Below are 20064 nucleotides of genomic sequence, written 5' to 3' on the forward strand. Positions count from 1 at the left end.
GATTGCACATTGTTCTATCAAGGCCAAAGAGATTCTTAAACATAAACAGCTAAAAGAAAAAAGCAGAGCCAAACAGAAAGAAAATGTGCCAGTCATTAAATGAGTGATACAACTGAATTATCACTTTTGTTTCTGGGACTTGAATGATTGCTATTAGCTTTTACAAAATAAAACCACCATACAAACAAACAAAGAAAATAAAACCAACCAAACAAGAAAACACGCTGGGGACACTGACTGATCTGAACTTCCAACTTGTTGAGGTCCTGATAATTAACACGGTCATAGTAAAAATATGAAATTCACCAGAATAAAGACAAATTTTCTGACCCTTAGCGATAGCCAGTTTTATAAAAAAAAATATGCACAGAATTTTTTTTAAATGTTGGCAAGTATGGTTGAAGTTGTACGTGCTCAGCACATCCTAAGACTCACTCAGAAGCTTAGAGGATTAATATTAGGCTTTGCAGAGTTCTACAGAAAGGTTCAAACATGATTTAGATTCCGGTATCAATCGGAACATATTACTAATACATACACTGTAAATGAAATCACGCTCCAGTTCACGGGTGCCTTCTTTTGATTTTAGTTTGCAATCTGAATTTCACTTTTCCATAATATTCAAACTTCATTTAAAGATAACCGCTCTAGTCACTTTAGCTTCTGGTTTTTGATTACTATTGAACTATTACACATAGAAGTTCAATATTTCCCCATTATAAGATCATGATCACTTTTAATATAAAAAATAATGGTTTCTGTAAAGAGAAATCATGTTTTACTAATCTATTAGAGTTCTTTGAAGGGGTCAGCAAACATAAGGACAAGGGGGATCCAGTGGACATAGTGTACTTAGATTTCCAGAAAGCCTTTGACAAGTCCCTCACCAAAGGCTCTTACATAAATTAAGTTGTCATGGGATAAGAGGGAAGATCCTTTCATGAATTGAGAACTAGTTAAAAAACAGGGAACGAAGTGTAGGAATAAATGGTAAATTTTCAGAATGGAGAGGGGTAACTAGTGGTGTTCCCCAAGGGTCAGTCCTAGGACCAATCCTATTCAACTTATTCATAAATGATCTGGAAAAAGGGGTAATCAGTGAGGTGGCAAAGTTTGCAGATGATACCAAACTGCTCAAGATAGTTAAGACCAAAGCAGACTGTGAAGAACTTCAAAAAGGTCTCACAAAACGAAGTCATTGGGCAACAAAATGGCAAATGGAATTTAATACGGATAAATGTAAAGTAATGCACATTGGAAAAAATAACCAACTATACATACAATATGATGGGGGCTAATTTATCTACAACTAATCAGGAGAAAGATCTTGGAGTCATCATGGACAATTCTCTGAAGACATCCACACAGTGTGCAGCGGCAGTTAAAAAAGCAAACAGGATGTTAGGAATCATTAAAAAAGGGATAGGGAATAAGACAGAGAATATCTTATTGCCCTTATATAAATCCATGGTATGCCCACATCTTGAATACTGCGTACATTTGTGGTCTCCTGGCCACAAAAGATATACTGGCATTAGAAAAGGTTCAGAGAAGGGCAACTAAAATGATTAGGGGTTTGGAACGGGTCCCATATGAGGAGAGATTAAAGAGGCTAGGACTTTTCAGTTTGGAAAAGAGGAGACTAAGGGGGGATATGATAGAGGTATATAAAATCATGAGTGGTGTGGAGCAAGTGAATAAGGAAAAGTTATTTACTTATTCCCATAATAAAAGAACTAGGGGCCACCAAATGAAATTAATGGGCAGCAGGTTTAAAACAAATAAAAGGAAGTAGTTCTTCACAGAGTGCACAGTCAACTTGTGGAACTGCTTGCCTGAGGAGGTTGTGAAGGCCAGGACTATAACAGGGTTTAAAAGAGAAGTGGATAAATTTATGGAGGTTAAGTCCATTAATGGCTATTAGCCAGGATGGGCAAGGAATGGTGCCCCTAGCCTCCGTTTGTCAGAGGGTGGAGATGGATGTCAGGAGAGAGATCACTTGATCATTACCTGTTAGGTTCACTCCCTCTGGGACACCTGGCATTGGCCACTGTCGGTAGACAGGATACTGGGCTGGATGGACCTTTGGTCTGATCCAGTATGGCCATTCTTATGATAAAATGCTACAGATTAAGTGATAAACTGAATTCTACATTTAATCCCTATGAATTACACACTTTAGAATAAGAAATATCATGCATTTCTCAAGTTGTCCTCATTTTCAAAGAGAAATGAAGTGGGTAAATTCCTAAATCATCCTAAGGAAGGTTATTTTGCCAGAAGTTGGGAATAGGTGACAGGGAATGGATCACTTGATGATTACCTATTCTGTTCATTCCCTCTAGGGTACCTGGCATGGGCCACTGTCGGAAGAGGTGTGCTAGATGGACCTTTGGTCTGACCTGGTATGGCTGTTCTTATGTTCTTAGCCAGTATGTAGTCTTTAAAGACAGCACCTTTGCAGACAAACCTAAGCACCATCTCCATTAATTACAGCACTGTTCTATTAAACCCTGATTTACATTATTCCAGAAGCAACAAAACCAGTGATTAATATATATGAAAAGTGAAGCTGTAAAACATGAAATGATATGTTACCTTCATTTTGTTTTTTATCACTGTTTTAAAGAGTTTATGTTACAATTTATCTGAAATGGTAAATGCTTCAAGGTGGATGGGGAAGTACCTTATTACGAAGTCTGTTTCCAGTGTCCTAATTACAATTGATTTTTCACCTCCATTGCTCAACTAGCTGGAAATTTATGACCTTTTGCTTCACGTGTGTCTGCATCAATAAGAGTATGTATTAAATAAATACTTGATAGAACATATTTAATAAACTTCACAGCAAAGATAGCCATGGCAATGTCTATATTTCTCCTTTCAGAGTCTTGAATTTCACGATGCTTTCTATGAGGGCGCATTAAAAATGGCAGTGTTACAAACAGTACAGTGAGTTGTCTACAGTGACTCAGAGAAAAATGTGCCACTTAATTTTAATGAGAAGTGAGGCGTATAAAATGAAAAAAAGATTTAATCATGCATTGGTGTCTTTCAACTACAGAGATAAAAAAACATAACATGACACTCTTTCCTACCTTCCCCTTTCATCTGATAGTACATTCATGGAAGAATACAAACTACCTGCTTTTTGTTTGAACAAAACAGGCTTATGGTTATATTTGTCTTACTTTAGCACCTTTTTCACTTGGATGTTCAGATAGAGATTGATAAAAAGAAGCATAGGCCAACCTATCAAGAATTAAAAGTGAAATGACATAGAACAATGATTTCTACAATCTTCCTTCTCTAGACTGGTTCAGGACAGGCTGGGTACATCATCATTGCCTTGTCTTAACTCTGCGATGATTGATTTTTTTGGCGAGGACAAGGTTAGTTGTTTGGATTTGTTTGCAGCTACTAAGTCAGGTCAAAAATTTTGTTGTCTTTCCTACAGAAAGCCATGTTTCTGATTGACATGTAAGTATTTTCTTCCAGCTACATAAATGGAATTGGCTGCTCCCCTACTTATCTTATAGTTACCGTGCTACAGCAAAACTTTTTCCTTGAGACCACAAGGCTGAATTATTGTAATTTCCTCCTTGTAGGTTCACAACAGGGCATCAGTTTTAGCTTTTGTAGAGAGCAGCATCATATTTCTTCATTGGTTTGAGCAACTGTGAGCAATTTAAGTCCATCCTTCTCATTCTCTAATTCACTCTTCATTAGCTGAAAGACCTCAACAGTTTTGGCCACTGTTTTTTGAGGTCTACTTAAGCTCCATCCTGATGAGTATGTGTGTTCATATACCACAGGCCTTTTTGAACCAATTACAAAATATAATTAAAAAGTCCCAAACGAACCAACCACCAAAACAAACTAATCCTGCTGCAGACTCCAATAAAGGAAGTTTAATATGCTATTAGTAATAGATTTAATAAGTGTGAATGCTTCCATCATCTATATCTTTCTTAACATATCCCTTGAAATTGAAGTGCTGGCAAATTCAGTATTTTTAAAATAATTATGTAATAACTTTTCTAAACATGTGTGAATAGTAACTCTTAAGTGGCCTGCTGAGATTGCTACTTTTAGATATATAGTGATGACACTATACATCAGAGGAAAGGGACAGAGAGCCATTCAGGAAGGAGAGAGCAACACAGAAAGACTGAAGGGGAAGAGATGTGGAAAAAGGACAGGGAAGAAGACAGCCAATGGTCTCATTCCTGCTCTCACTAAAGCAAATGAGACTGGACCCAAAGTGAGGAAAAACCTGACCCACATATGAAGATTCAACATTTTATTTTTTTCTCTACAGGCTTCTGTTTTTCACAGTGTAATACTGAGAGGTTGAGAGAAGTACATTAATCAATGTAATATTGTCTCTATTAGCTTATGACACCTTTGACATAATATTTCTACCCATTTATTTTCTATTTAGGCTTGGACGGGTTAGATTTGTATGAGTAAATATTGATAAATGTCAATTTCATAATAAACACACAAACTGATGACAAATATTTCCATTGACAATAAACAATTTACATATAGGCAAAGAAAGAAAAAAAATTCCTTGAATTGGATTTAATGTTGCTTGAAAACTTATTACTGTTTGATTTAAGGCTATTTACATTGTATATTTTGATATATGATATTGATAATTTTGTTTTAATGGTTATAAAGCTTTAACTTTTTAAATCTCAATGTCTACTGTCCCTAAATAATTATTGTCTGACCCCCTTAATTTCCCACAACTGTAAAAACTGAATCTTATACCCATGATTTTGTGCAACTGTGAAAATTTAAATTGATAAAAATAGAAAAAAACAAACATCGGTATTACCTGTCAAAATTATAAAACACAAATCAATTTCTACCAAGACTATTTATATTCAATTTACAGTTGCTGTTTCAAAGGGGCAGCTAGAGAGCACTGAGTTAATTGAAACCTCTGTTCCACTGAAGTATTGGAGAACAAGTAGAACAAACACACTAAAATCACAGCAATTGATAGGTGCAGTTTCAACTCAATGTATTATGATGTTTCATGTAAAAAATATTTACTCAACATGCATAGTAATTTTTATCTAACAAAAATTTAAGAAACTACATGTCAAGAGAAAGTTGTCTAATAGTGTCCTCAGCTATGACACTATACATCAACATATGAATGCTAGTGAAAACACAGAAAAATAGGGTAATATTAAGAGATAAAGGGATGAAACCAAGAAAGCAACGTTTCTGAGCTGACTATAAGTGAGAACCCTTCTTACACGGATTAATGCTATTCCCTGTATTCCTCCTTACTTGCACAATGAGTAAATTTGCCAAGCAATTGTTCCTAGGACAAGGATGAACTGGGAGTGTCATATGATGGAAGCAAAATGAAGAGAACAGTGAACTAGGAAAAGGAACATTTAGGATGGGAGGAAAAGGTTTTACTAGATTTCCTGGAAGCGGTCCTAAAGTTTACTTTAAGACACCAAACCACTACTAACCCTTTTGTGGAATAGCATGAAGAAGTGAAGAAAAGTACTTACTTTTAACTTTGTAAACCTCTAATATGTGAGACTGTTTATTTCAGTAAGGTATGTTTTGTAATGGATACTATTACATCTAATATGCTGGAGAGACAAACAAATGTGTAAGAGTGCATTCTAGCCAAAAACAAAGCAGTGCCATCTACCAGATGATGCAGTTTCTCTCTTTCAGGATGCTTGTTTAGTGAAACTTATAAAGGCCCCATTTATCATTAGAAATTACAGCTCTCCCACTTTACTGAGGTTATAACCAGTAGGAAGGTTATTTTCCAAAATAGATATTAAGTCCATAGATTTCAAAGACTCAGAAGAGAGGTTCCTCTGTTAGTGACCTCAGTACAAGCCAAACCCTAAGATGAAGTACTATACTCAATTTACAGCCTGATTTAAATTTCTTAATTCCCTTTCAGACAGCTTGTGCAGTATGATTGCATGGTAAGCTATGACTTGAAGCAGAAAACGATAAATGAAGATCACTCTAAGGATACTGCTTTCTCAGGAGTTGCTTTAAAGAGTGTAAAATTGGAGAGAGCGTTCATTCAACTAGACATAGAAAATTCTGATCTTTGACTAATTTGGAATAACAGATAAATATAGAAATATAATGATGGAAAACCACAATGAAAATGTGGAATACCTCGCAGGAAAAAGAAACTAAGTCACATTTTATAGCTTGGATTAATACCCTTCCATAGTATTGCTAGTGTCTTCGTAATATGTAATGATTTAACGTAATTATCATCTACAATCTTTGGGGTGCCTGTGCGCATGCGTGAGGTGAGGGCCTTTCACCTTGACTCACCTAGTCCTTGTGGGGGAGGCTAGCAGTGTTGCTAGCATGGAGTGGGGACTCTGCTCTCTATTTATATTGTGGCTGGACCCTGTGGCAAGTTAAAAGATGGAGAACTATTTTGAACAGAGATGACCTAGCAGGTCATTTTTAATGGAGGCAGGCTTGCCAATGTGCTCTTTTTGAAAGAGTCTGCATGGTCATTATCTAAATCTTCACCACTACTTCTGTAGTGTCGGTAGCCATTCTATATTAACTTTTTAATTGCAGTAATGTCTTTATCCAACACAAGTTCTTTTACTTCGTTATAATTAAAGGATGTATTTGTAGTATTTCTAGCACACAGATATGAGTCAGTTTGAATTTCTTCTACAAGAGCATCAATAATCCCAATGTCTCTCACAGCTGGTATAGGGTTCTCCAGTAGAGTTAGAATGTCTTGAAACTGATGACCCATCATCCCTATCAATTTACTGAAATCATGTCAGTAAATTTCACAAAGTGGTCCAAAAAATTCTCTAAAGGAGGAAAGCAAATGTGATTATTTTGAATTATAAGTGTTCCTCAATTTAAGAAGATATTTCCCACACATTGTATAAACAATGAAATGGGTCTTTCCAGTGTTTTATAGAAGATCTAACAGTAATATATTTTAAATAAATATTGTTTTGCATTGTTTCAGTAAGATGGAAACCCAGACATGCACACCAAACAGAAAAGCATGTATCAAGCCTTATTAAATGCCTCAAGCCTTGACGAAAACAGTCAATATATTCATTTTAGTTAAGCCATGAAAATGTACATTACTCAAGACCAAGGAATTACCATCATAATATTGTGTTTTTATAAAGGATTTGAATAAGTTTATATGTAAAAATCACACAGAGCCTACATATTCTCTCTTCTCAAGTTGGAATGAAAAGATTCCTACATTATGAAGATATATAGAAGGCTAATTAACCATGTTCATCCCCCTCCGTGAAAAGAAATCTGGCCATTAGTTTTGTTAAAACAATTTACAACATATGGAGTCTCTGCTTTCGAGGGGAAGTCAAGAATCCTCTCTCATTCACCCTGCTCACTGTGGCTACTAGTGATGTTTTAAGTATGAATGTGACAGTAGGGAAACTACTCCATGAAAAGGAAGAAACAGCCACATAGATGATACGTGAGGGCAGTATGACCCAATAGAAGAAGCACTGGACTAAGAGCAAGGGACAGCTGTGTTCTGATCTCAGTTCTGCCGGTTGTTTGTGACAATAAAGAAGTGTACATTTAAATTCACCAAAATACTTTTGGGATTCAGAACCTTTTCTAATTGTTGGCAACTATGCACAGACTTTAGCACTAGAGCTAGGAAACCACTTCTGTTGCAACTGAAGGCTGGTGTTTGCATGAATATACCCTTTTTTCATTTGAATAAATATGTCAATTATATGTGAGAATCATTTCCTTCACTTCCAAAATATCCTAAAACTATCACTTTACTTAGTTGTGTGAATATGGTTGACAGGTGTGATTTAAGTTTGGTGTGAGGAAGGCAAAAATTGTTTTGCAGTTCTGCCCAATAATGTTAAAGCTGGCTCTGAGTGTGCCATAGTGTTTTTTTAGTGCAAAGGCAAAGCAGATATGTTCTACTCCATGGGGAATTCTACACCACTGTGCAACACAGAATTTTGCAGAAATTAATGTTGTGCATGCAGAATTTCTTTTCCCCCACAGAATTGGGCTGCAGTGCTCCTGGCCACCAGTAGGGGCCGCTAGACCCAACAGAGCCCAGCTTGCACATAGACGACACTGATGGGGGGAGGAGGCCTAGAGGGTTCCCAGCAACTGCAGTTCCCCACATCCCCTGAGGGAAGGAGAGGGCAGTGTGCACGCAGGAAACTCCATGCAAGCCTGGGACTTTGAGCCTCAGGCTGTTTCTCCCTCTGGATTCCTGGGCTCTGAGGGGCAGAAGGGTAGTTGTCTGGGCTGCGGGGAACCCTGCAGCTGGGCTCTGAGGGGGAAGGGGATGGGTGTCTGAGCTAGAGCTGGCCCATGGATGGGGCTGGGGAAGAGGGGTGCAGGTATCTGGGCTGGCGGTGGGGAGGAAGCATGGCTGTACTCTGGAGGAGGAGGGGGTTTGGGTGTATTGGTTTGGGGGTGTGTGTGTGGGGGGGACTGTGGCTAGGCTCTGTGGGTGACAGGCCCTAAAGGCTGGGCTCTGGAGGGGGCAGAGAAACAGGAACTGGGTTGTCATAGGAATTTTTATTTTTTTTGGTGCATAATTTTAATTTTTTTGGCACAGAATTCCCCCAGGAGTACTAACTGACACACAAACATTCATCCTGCATGAGAAAAACAGCCATGCAAGGTTACTTTATCGGTGAAGGTAATTGCACGGTATATAAATAAACAGGCTTTAGGCCTTGTATAGTTTTAGATTGGCATAACTATGTATGATCAGGAAAAGACAGATACTGGATGTTATCAAAGCTCTGACAGGCGTAAACAAAAAATAATTGTTTCCTTTTAGGGATATAAAATATTGGGATTAAATGTCTTTTGATTTTGGAATTTGATTTTAGTATTTTTCTGGTTTTAGAATTTTTCCTGAATTTTATAGATGAAAGAAAAATCTTCAGACTAAGCAGTGATTACAAAAGATAAACACAAGTAAATGAAATAAAAGTTGCATATGTTTCTAAGCTAAGGTGCCAACCAGAATTATTTTAGTGACTCACAATAGGTGACATTAATATACTAACACAAACTATTCTAACCAAAACACCAAATACTCTGCCACAATCATGCATCATTCAAGCCAATAGGAGCTTTGCCACTGAATTTTGTGAGTATAAAGCCAAGCCCCAAGATAGTAATCCAAGGACACACATTAAAATTGAATAAAGTGCCAAATAAAAAGCCTTAATAATATAAAATTCCATTTTAGGCTCATACCTACAAGTTCCTCTTCATATACTAATTAATATTATTTGAAGATTCAAGTGAAGCAAAGTAACTGCAAAAATTAATGACAGGTTTCAGAGTAACAGCCGTGTTAGTCTGTATTCGCAAAAAGAAAAGGAGTACTTGTGGCACCTTAGAGACTAACCAATTTATTTGAGCATAAGCTTTCATGAGCTACAGCTCGAAGTGAGCTCACTTCGAGCTGTAGCTCACGAAAGCTTATGCTCAAATAAATTGGTTAGTCTCTAAGGTGCCACAAGTACTCCTTTTCTTTTTGCAAAAATTAAATTAGTTGCCCATATTTACAGAGGATGGTGCTCTGTGGGGGTATAATTTATACCTCCTTGCACAAGCTACTTCTCCTGACCCTCAGGGAAGATTTACCCTGAGGAAGGACAAGAAGATGATGCTACTACTTTCTCTCAAGTTTTGTTCCTGGATGATGGGAGTTTTATTTCCCAACTTTGCTCCTCTAGCACAATGTCACTTTCTACAATAATGGTAAAGCTCTGTACAAGAGACAATACTTTCTTGGAGGCCAGCCCAAGCCTACGGAATGAACTCCCCCAGATAATAAGGATATCACAGGCCTCACCATCTTCTGCTCTAAGTGAAAGGTGTATTTATTTGTCTCTGCCTTCTCTAAAACGTGTATAAATATGCACAAATATATATCTAAAAACAAAATAAAAAATCCAAAACAAAACACTCCACTGAACATTCATCCTCTCCCTAGGAGGGGAAAAGAAAGAACAACATATGACAGATGCTAGGCACATTGCTTCATGCACTACTGGAAGGTGCATAGATAATAAGGCAATGAGTGATGTACATGGTCCTATAAAGGACAGAAGAGAATAGAGATGCTTGGACTCCACAGGAGCTCCGGGAGTGGAGGCTGTTTAGGACGTGTACTAAATAAGCACAACCCAGAGGTCCTTATTTTATTTTGCAGGTGAGCCAGTTCTATTCCAATGATCTACACATGAATGACAACTCAGTTAAGTTATAAAATTTGTATATTTCTTTGGAAATGCCAAAAAATAACTCAAACTCTTTATTTTAAGCAAAAAATGAACACAATTATACAAAAAAAATACTATGTTACTGCTACTCTATGGCAGTATTTAAAAGAAGTTCCTCAACAATTCTTATTTTTGCAGTTCACAAGATGTCACAGAATGTCTAGTCCTTAGGGCAAACATTACTAGATGTGTCACTGTGTTTCTATGTGACATACTGTGTATAGTCTCATCTGATAAAGTGAATTAATTATCAGTTGTACTTTGTGTGTGCAGGTATAAACCGATTCTAACATTTTTTATGGTGGTACAACTCTACTTGTAACAAAAATTGGTTACGTCAGAAAAAAATACATGTTCTATTAAAAGGAAATTTAGTGTTACAATTGTAATTGTTAATGCTGAGTTGTATGTCAAAATCCAAATATGTATGATGCATTAAAGTACAGCCTATGATATAAAATGTAAATACATACGATTTGGTATGATAAAAAAAGAATCATAAAAGATATCCTAGGCATTTAGTTTCTGAGCTGGATAGAAATATTTCTTGGACTTGACACCTGTTGGATTCATTTTGATCACTAGCATTGCATTTCAACCACCAGAAATACCTTTAATACTGTGTTTACTTTTGCACCTTTTCCCCCCCACTAGAAAGAGCAGGCTATAGTTCACAGAGAAGTGGATGTGTATGGACTGGAAATAAAGTGCCGTGGCCCTCACACTATAAAATAGTACATTACTGGCAGACCCCTCTCATGGGCGCGGGAGCCCAAGCGTAGACCAGTGATATTTGTGGATTGTCAAGTACTGGGCACAAAGTCAGTCTAAATGGTGACATGATCCCTGTGGGCACATAAGGGAGCATTATCTCTCCACATGCATCCATGCCCAGTAGTGAATGAAACATGGAGTCAAGGATATTTACAGTACCGCTCCTCCCCTCATGTAAAAGATATATTTTAGGAATTATTTTGGGGAAAGTTGGACAGAAGCTCAGACCAGATGATCATAATGATTCCTTCTGACCTGGGCATCTATGACTCTAGTTCACACTGTTTGGATGGGAGGCTGGGGTCAGGATGTCACTTAGCATGAGGCAGCTGTGCTAGACCCACTGCCAGAATGAAGAGGAATTCAGCTGATTCAAGAAGGGGAAGAGGAACTCTTCAGTGGCACCTCTTGAGAGCTGATTGAACACTCCTTGCAGCTGGACTCAATTCAGATTTCAGGAATTTCCTCACCACTGATCTGGCCTGAAATAAGATATGCCCACCAGTTTTATATCCTGGAAGGGAAGAGAAAGACAGGTTTCTTACCTATTAAACCCACTTTCCTTAATTATTGTATTTAAAAAGAAAATCTCAAGTCTCCAGTATTTTAACTGGAGAGTACAGTACTAGTGTTATTTGGTTTATATTTAATATAGCCAATACAATATCTGGTTAGAAAATTCAAGAGATGGCACAATGACTAAAACAATTGTGCATAATTACCCTTGCCTTTGAAGGATGCTTTTCTACATCTGTAATTGTGTAAGCACTTTTCTTGTGAATATACATGATGCTCTCTTTTAAGACTGATTTTTTGGCACAGGGCATTTTCTTTTCTTGTGCAAATTAATTTTTGTATTATATATTTAAACAGTGTTTGGTAAAAAAACACTGTCTCAATGTTTAATTCATAACCGATATATAATCTGCTTGTCTGAAGTTTGTAAGCTTGGTCCTTTTTTTGCCAAAATTCCCTATCAAAACTACGGAGCTCACTGTTGTCAACACATCATAATCCATACATTATGATTGTAAAAGGAGGTTAAACAGATACTTTAGTAATCAAATGAATTAATTTCAGATTTGCTTTCCAAATAGCACATAGAAATTATGGAAAACTAAGGAAGTGTCACATCTGGCTCAAGTACATGTTAGTCTCTGAATATTATCTTTATTTACCAGCACACACATTATGTGATGATGGTTAAAGGAAAGCACAAGATGCCATACCTTGTGTCAGGGTTCCCTCCCCACTCTGAACTCCAGGATACAGATGTGAGGACCCACATGAAAGACCCCCTATGCGTATTTCTACCAGTTTAGGTTAAACTTCCCCAAGGCACAAATTCTTTGCCCTTGGAGGGTACGCTGCCACCACCAAGTGATTTAACAAAGAATCAGGGAAAGGACCACTTGGAGTTCTTATTCCCCCAAAATATCCCCCCAAGCCCTTATACCCCCTTTCCTGGGGAGGTTTGAGAATAATATCCTAACCAATTGGTTACAAAGTGATCACAGACCCAAAACCCTGGGTCTTAGGACAATAGAGAAATCAGTCAGGTTCTTAAAAGAAAGATTTTTTTTTAAAGGTAAAAATCACCTCTGTAAAATCAGGATGGAAAATAACTTTACAGGGTAACAAAAGATTCAAAAACACAGCAGAACTTCCTCTAGGCTTAGTTTCAAAGTTACAAAAAACAGGAATAAACCTCCCTCCAGCAAAGGAAAAATTCACAAGCAGAACAAAAGATAATCTAACACGCCTGGCCTGGCTTTTACTTACAATTTTTGTAATATGAGAGACTTTTAGGATGGTTTATAGGAGAAGGAGTTTTCTGACCTGATGCTTCTCTGCTTCCCAAGAGAACACACACAACAAAGCGCCCCCCCCCCCCCGGCTGCCAAGATTTGAAAGTATCCTCTTTCCCCATTGGTCCTTTTGGTCAGGTGCCAACCAGCTTATTTGAGCTTCTTAACCCCTTACAGATAAGGATGAATTCTAGGCTACCCTTAGCTGTATGGTTATGACACCATGAATTTAAATTATTTAAATCTTGCAATTATATTAACAACTTTGCCCCTTAATGATGAATAGGCTAACTTTTTCAAGAGAGACATGGTGGATGATAATATCTTTTATTCAACCAACTTCTGTTGGTGAGAGACACAAAATTGCGAGCCACACAGAGCTCTTCTTCAGGTGTGGGAAAGGTACACCCAGCATCACAGTTAACTGCAAGATGGAACAGATTGTTTAGCATAAGTAGTTAGCACATATAAGGAACAATTCTAGGTAGAGTGGCCTGTTAACACCTCTGTAGACACAGGACAAAAAGCCGGTTAGTGGGTTACAGATTGTTGTAATAAGCCAAAAAATCAATGTCTCTGTTCAGTCCATGATTTTTAGTTTCTTACAGAGTAATGAATTTAAGCTCCCAGGTTAGTCTTTTGAAAGTGTTGCGCATACAACTTTTATCTGGTATCTTTGCTCAAGGAATATTTTCATCTTCAATCTCTCACTCCCAAATAATATACTTTTTGGGTGCAGCACATTTTCCCCAACAGGCTCTGCACAATTCTGTCAACTAAAACCAGTGGTGCAAGTAGAAATCAGTTCTTGCCGGTGCTGCATTCATGGGAGGGACACAAAGGGGGGCACATGACCCGCCCCCCCAGTGACCCTCCATGTGACTCCTCCCTGCCCTGCCCCCAACCCAGAGCCCCCAAGATCTCCCAGTCCCCTCTGACACCCCACTTTGTATATACAAACATCAACATGCTTAACTACTCACATTCCCCCCACATATGTAGTATTTAGTCTGTTTATATGGAATATGGGAGTTGGGTGAGGAGCCATTTCAGCATATGTATGACTTATTAAAAGACAAATTTTAAGTAGAACTGTATCCTAAACTGCTTTATGGTATTGTACCCAAACACTGCTTTTCAATGGGGAAATTCAACTTCCTTTATAGGAACAAGGTTTCAGAGTAACAGCCGTGTTAGTCTGTATTCGCAAAAAGAAAACGAGTACTTGTGGCACCTTAGAGACTAACCAATTTATTTGAGCATAAGCTTTCGTGAGCTACAGCTCACTTCATCGGATGCAGACTCCTGAAACTCTTACCAGTCCACAAAAGTGGTCCATAGTCCCACAAATAGTCCCATTGTCTTCTGTGGGATTGATCAAATGATTAAGGGTTTACAGGATTAGATTCCTACTTTCTAAATTGTTCTGGATGAAACTGACAATGCCTGAGCTGTCAGATCAGAAGGAGCTTTATTCAAATAAAGGTGGGCAGATATGTGATAAGTCTTAGCTCCGTTACTAAGATGAAGAACATATTTTCAGCAAAGTTCTTGGCAGATTCCTGAGGCAGCAGGTTTAAGGCCATCAGTGTCTGGCATTATAATCTTCACTTATAGTTCTCTCACCCACGACGCTGGAAAATGAGGCATTTGTTTTCTTAGTTTTGCTGCTCCAGTTCCAGTTAACAAAATGCATGTTAAACTAATTTGGCTGCAAAGAAGAATTCTATGTACACTGGGGACAACACCTGATTCCTGTCAGGCTGAGGAACTGGGCTGACATCAGAATCCAAACATCCTCTGGTCAGTGCAAGCAGAGACATTCCTCTAGTGATTTGGACTTGATGTGATGCAGTATGAATGTTATGGATAATTCAGACCAATGGGGAGAAACAGAATCAAAAACACTGTTTAAACATCTTCCATCCCCCCCAAATCCTCCCCTCCTGAGGACTCCCGACCAAGGTAACAGCACAATACAATACAATACAGCACAATGCAGCACAAACAGAACTTAAACGAAACCTTTGTTAGCGTATGTATTATGCTGTTAAAGCCATATAAAGAATGAATGCCCTCCGTAGCCACGTTCTGTTCCTTTAAGGAGCAGAGCGCAGCCCCGTCCCACCCCACCCCCCTCTGGAAGGGGGCGGGGCTAGTCCCAAGTCTTTCAGGTACCCTACACTTGCTAAAAATCTCTTGTTGGTGCTGTGTACTAGTGTGTACCCCCCACTTGCACTCCCGTCTAAAACCAAAATCTGGGCTTCTATAATATCGTGTCTGTTCAAAGGATTGTTGGGGGCACAGGGTGGCAAAAACTAAACACTTAAAGTAATCAAAATTCTATTATACTGTTTTCGTCATTTTAAGGGAAATTTTGATTACCTTGCCCTCCAGGTGTGAGCGGAAGGCCATACATGCCAGCCGCACAGCCCTGAGCTCCTTGACGTTTATATGTAGGGTCAGGTCTTGAGCCAACCACAGGCTCTGTGGCTGAAAGTTCCCCACATGGACCCCCCAACCCAGGTCCGACGCATCAGACACCAGCTTCAATGACAGGGCCCTGTCCCTGAACAGGACCCCTTAGAGCATGTTGTTTGGGGTGGACCACCACTGTAGGGAGGTGATCACAGAGTCTGGCACGGTGAGGACCTTGTCCACCCTGTCCGTGGCCTGAGAGAACTTCAAGGCCAACCAGAACTAGAGGGGCCTCATGCTGAGTCTGGCATGACAGACCACATATGTGCACGCTGACATGTGACCCAAGAGCTGCAGGCAAATCCTGGCTGTTGTCACCGGGAATCTTGTGACTGAGTTGATGAGACCTTTCAGGTCTCGAAGCTGTCTGGCGGGAGAGAGGCCCTTGATGACACTGCGTCCAGGAGTGCCCTGATAAACTCTATGCATTAGACTGGGACTAACATGGACTTTGTGTTGTTTACCAAAAGGCCCAAGGCAGTGCACGTGGACAGGAGGAGTGCCACGTGATCCCTCACCTGCAACCAGGAGGTGCCCTTGACAAGCCAATCGTCCAGATAGGAAAATATCTGGACTCCCCACCATCTGAGGTAGGCTGCTACTACCACATGCATTTTGTAAACACCCTGGGGGCAGTGGACAGACCAAATGGGAGGACCGTGAATTGGTAGTGAACTGTCCCACCACGAAATGGAGGAAGCACCTGTGCCCCTTGAATATGTGGATGTGGACATATGCATCCTGTAGATTGAGGGCAGCGTACCAGTCCCCGGGATCCAGGGAGGGGATGATGGAGGCCAGGGAAACAATGTGGAACTTGAGTTTCACCATGTACTGGTTCAGACCTCGCAGCTCCAGGATGGGCCTGAGCTCCCCTTTGGCCTTCGGGATAAGGAAATAATGGGCATAATACCCCTTCCCCATGAACTCCTCAGGCACCGCCTCTATCGCTCCTAGTCCTAGGAGTCGCCCCACCTCCTGCTTGAGCACAGCTTCATGCGAAGGGTCCCCCAAGAGGGACAGAGAGGGGGGTGGTTGGGAGGGGAGGAGGTAAATTGGAGGATGTAACCCCGGGAAATAGTGTTGAGGACCCATCGGTCCGAGGTTAGCCGCAACCATTCCGGGAGGAAAGCACACAACTGGTTGGAGAAAGGGAGCTTTATTGGGATGGATCCCTAATGAGGACTGGCAGGGTGCCCCCGAGCGTTCTGTCAAAAGTGCCTTTCCCCCGCCTCCTTGCCCTTGGAGGATCCAGGCTGGGGGGCAGGCCGAGACTGCCTCTGAAGGCGTCTCTTATAGTCCCACTGCTTCTTATTGGTGGCCTCATACTTCGGGAGGGCGGCTTGGGAGGGAGTCTGCTGGGGCTTGAACTTAGGTTTTGTCAGACCTGGAACATAGAGGCCCAGAGTCTGTAAGGTCGTGCGGGAATCTTTCATGCCATGCAGCCTTGTATCTGTTTCCGCCGCAAACAGAGCTTTCCCATCAAATGGGAGATCCTGCTTGGAAGACTGCGCCTCCCTGGACAGCCCAGAGAGCAGGAGCCATGACGCCGTCTCATGTATACCGCGGAGGCCGTGGATCATGCGGCCGTGTCTGCAGCATCCGAGGCTGCCTGTAGGGATGCCCTAGTGGCCGCTGCCCTGTCCTTCCCTAGCACCTTGAACTCCTACCTATCGTGCTCCTGGAGGGAGTCCTCAAACTTGGGCAGGGAGCCCCACAGACTGAATTTGTACCAGCACAGGAGAGCCTGATTGCTTGCCACACGTAACTGGAAGCTCAAAGATGAATACGTTTTCCTTCTGAAATAGTCCAGTCTCCGAGAGTCTTTGTTCTTTGGGGTTGGGGCTGGCTGATCTTGCCGTTCCCTATGGTTGACCGACTCGACTACCAGGGAGTTGGGCGCAGGGTGGGTATACAAGTACTCATGCCCCTTAGTGGGTACAAAGTACTTGCGTTCCACCTTCTTAGAGATGGGGGCCAACGAGGCCGGTGTTTGCCACAGGGCATTTGAAACCTTAGCCACCGCTTCATGGAGAGACAAGGCCACCCTACCCAGTGCCGACGGGGATAGCACTTTAAACAGGGAGTCTGAGGGCTCCTCCATCTCTTCTGCCTGGAGGTGGAGGTTTGCTGCCACTCTTTTTAAGAGTTCTTGATGGGCCCTGAAGTCCTTCTGCAGGGTGGAGGCAGGCGGGGCTGCAATCGCCTCCTCCGGGCAGGGCAAGGAGGCCAGTGGGCTGGATATCAGCCTGCACCAGGGGGGTCCACCACCTGGTCGGACTCTGGGCACAGTGCCGAGGACGTATGTCCCATCGACGCCTTTCTTGGGGGTCTGGAGAGGGAGGCCGACGGTGCTTCCGAAGCTCCGGCCACCGAGTGAGCTCCCACCAGGGCAGGGCCGGCTGTTCGGGTTGCTGTCCTGGCCTGGCTCATTGAACGATGGCTACAAATGGAGGCCGGGCTGGAGTAAGATCTGCTGCTGTCTCTGGACCAGGAGGCGTGGTGGTACCAGGATCTACGTCGGCCATGGAACTGCGATCTCAACATGGAGGACTGGTACTGACGGTAACAGCTGCTCCGCAAACAGCCTCGATGTCTTGGCGGAGACTTGGAGCTGGAACGGCATCGACCGACTGCGGTACCCCCTCCGAGATGAGGACTGTTGGCGACGCCTGCTATGGTCCTGTCAATATTCGCTCCTTGAGGTCGAGCAGTGCCGAGAGTCCCAGCCAGACAGTCTGGTCAGCTTTGAGGGCGATCCACATGGATTCCGACCCGAACGGTCGCTGGGCAGTGAATGGTGTCAGGAACGTTCCCTCGACCGAGACCAGTACCGGGCTGGTGGCGACTGCGGAGATCTCAGTGGCAGCTTGCCTCTGGAGCGTAGGACCAACATTGGCAGTTCCCTGGGCACCAGCATGGACATAATGTCCCGGGCCACCTGGAGAGCTTCAGGTGTGGACGGCATCCGGACAGACTTTTTCTGAAGGGGCTGGGCTACTCCGCTCAACGTGAGTCGGAGGCCTGGGGCCCAGTGGAGATCGAGGGCTGCCCGACATGGGCCTAACCTCTGTCCCAGACTTCCCTTGGTGCCGCTAAGAAGAAGGAATCTTTCTGGCCCTCTTGGCATGGCCCGTGGATGGGGAGCGGTGCCAACTGGTCGATGGCACCAGAGGGTGGCCGTGTACCGACAACGTGGTGCTAGGTACCGGTTCGGAACGGCGTGCCGGAGTTGAGGTCAGCGCTGACTCCATCAGGATGGCTTGGAGACTAATGTCCCTTTCTCTTTTGGTCTGAGGCTTAAACAACATGCAAATCTTGCACCTTTAGCTGATATGGGTTTCTCCCAAACTGCGCAAACAGTCTGCGTGCGGGTCACTTCTTGATATAGAACGCCTACAAGAGCCGCACGACTTAAACCGTGGGGCGCGGGGCATGCCCCGGCCTGGGCTCACTGACTAACTAAATTAACTAAACAGCTAACTAACTACAGTTACTAACACTGAACGAACAGTTCTGGGGACGAGCTACAGCAAAGCTGGAGCAGAGTAGTTCTGACACACCTTTGCTGGCGGCAATAAGGAACTGGGGGTGGAGGGGAGCGCGCAGCTCCCCTTATACCGCGCTAGGCAGGCGCCACTCCATGGGACACAGGGGGCGCTCCCCCGCTACGGGCACTGCTAGGGGAAAAACCTCCGGCACCGGTGCACGTGGCGAGCATGCACACCTATTGTGGAATAGACATGAATATTAACTTTCTTCCTGTCTTCTGGAACATCCTAGTAGTCTAAGACTTATTAAAAATCAACATTAACACTCCAAGGAGCTCCTCAGCCAGCTCTTAAAATTCTTGGATGCAAGCTATCTGGACTGGCTAATTTAAAAATGTCTAATTTAGCAGCTTCTTTTTAACATCCTCCAGAGATACTAGAGAAATCGAAAGAGTGTCATAACAATATGAGGAAACTATATCATCTGTTTTTGCCCCCTCCCAAATATAGAGCAGAAGTATTTATTGAACACTGCTGCCTTTTCTGTATTATTGATAATTCTACCATTTCTATCTAATGGTGGACAAATACCATTGTCAGAATCCTTTTCCCCCCTAATATAGTTTTTTAAAAAAACAACCCTGCTGGAGTGCTTTCTGTGATGTCAACACATGTCAACTTGGATCTAAGATAATCAACTCACAATTTCAGATAGGTCAAACAGCTATCAGATAGCAATAAGCTGGTCAGGGCTAACATGCTCCTGATTCAGACCAGTGACCTAGAGGTGAAAGGTTCCATTACCTTAGTAGTAATACTGACCTGCATGAAGTATTTTAAAAAAAGTTAGTTTTGACTCCAGAAATTGCTAGTGCTCTACAAGTTTCCATTGTGGCTCACTCAGATGGCTTGGTTTCAGTACAGCCAACCTACTATTACTTTATCATCACTCATTTTTCAGGTCATCAGTTTGAACGCATATGGATTTACAGTATACTATTCTTTGTTAAAATAGCTCTATGTTCATCAACAGTTATTTCCATATCTTAAACTTTCTCTCTGCAATTATTAATCTTGACAGTAAGTCTTCCAATTTCTTAACCACAAAGATGACAAGAGCCCTGCTTTCATAGTTTATTAACAACATCATTTGGTAGCTTGGTTCTCTTATCAGTCATAAAAAACAACTGCGGGTAGGTTCAG

General features: G+C 41.7%; 1 protein-coding gene across 7 annotated transcripts in view; it reads right to left on the reverse strand.

Annotated features, from left to right (window-relative positions):
• The window catches only part of ASCC3 (activating signal cointegrator 1 complex subunit 3), a 508218-nt gene that overhangs the window by 163323 nt on the left and 324831 nt on the right, over window positions 1-20064 (reverse strand). The window contains exon 15 of one of the 7 annotated variants that reach the window (XM_073336871.2): window positions 2687-2785. The exons of the other annotated variants lie outside the window; for them this stretch is intronic. Within the exon in view, the coding sequence (XP_073192972.2) occupies window positions 2732-2785 (54 nt within the window). The 3' untranslated portion in view covers window positions 2687-2731. The remainder of the gene's footprint in view (window positions 1-2686; window positions 2786-20064) is intronic. 7 annotated transcript variants of the gene reach the window in all.

This window comes from Lepidochelys kempii, chromosome 3, assembly GCF_965140285.1.
Source record: "Lepidochelys kempii isolate rLepKem1 chromosome 3, rLepKem1.hap1, whole genome shotgun sequence".
Taxonomy (NCBI): domain Eukaryota; kingdom Metazoa; phylum Chordata; order Testudines; family Cheloniidae; genus Lepidochelys; species Lepidochelys kempii.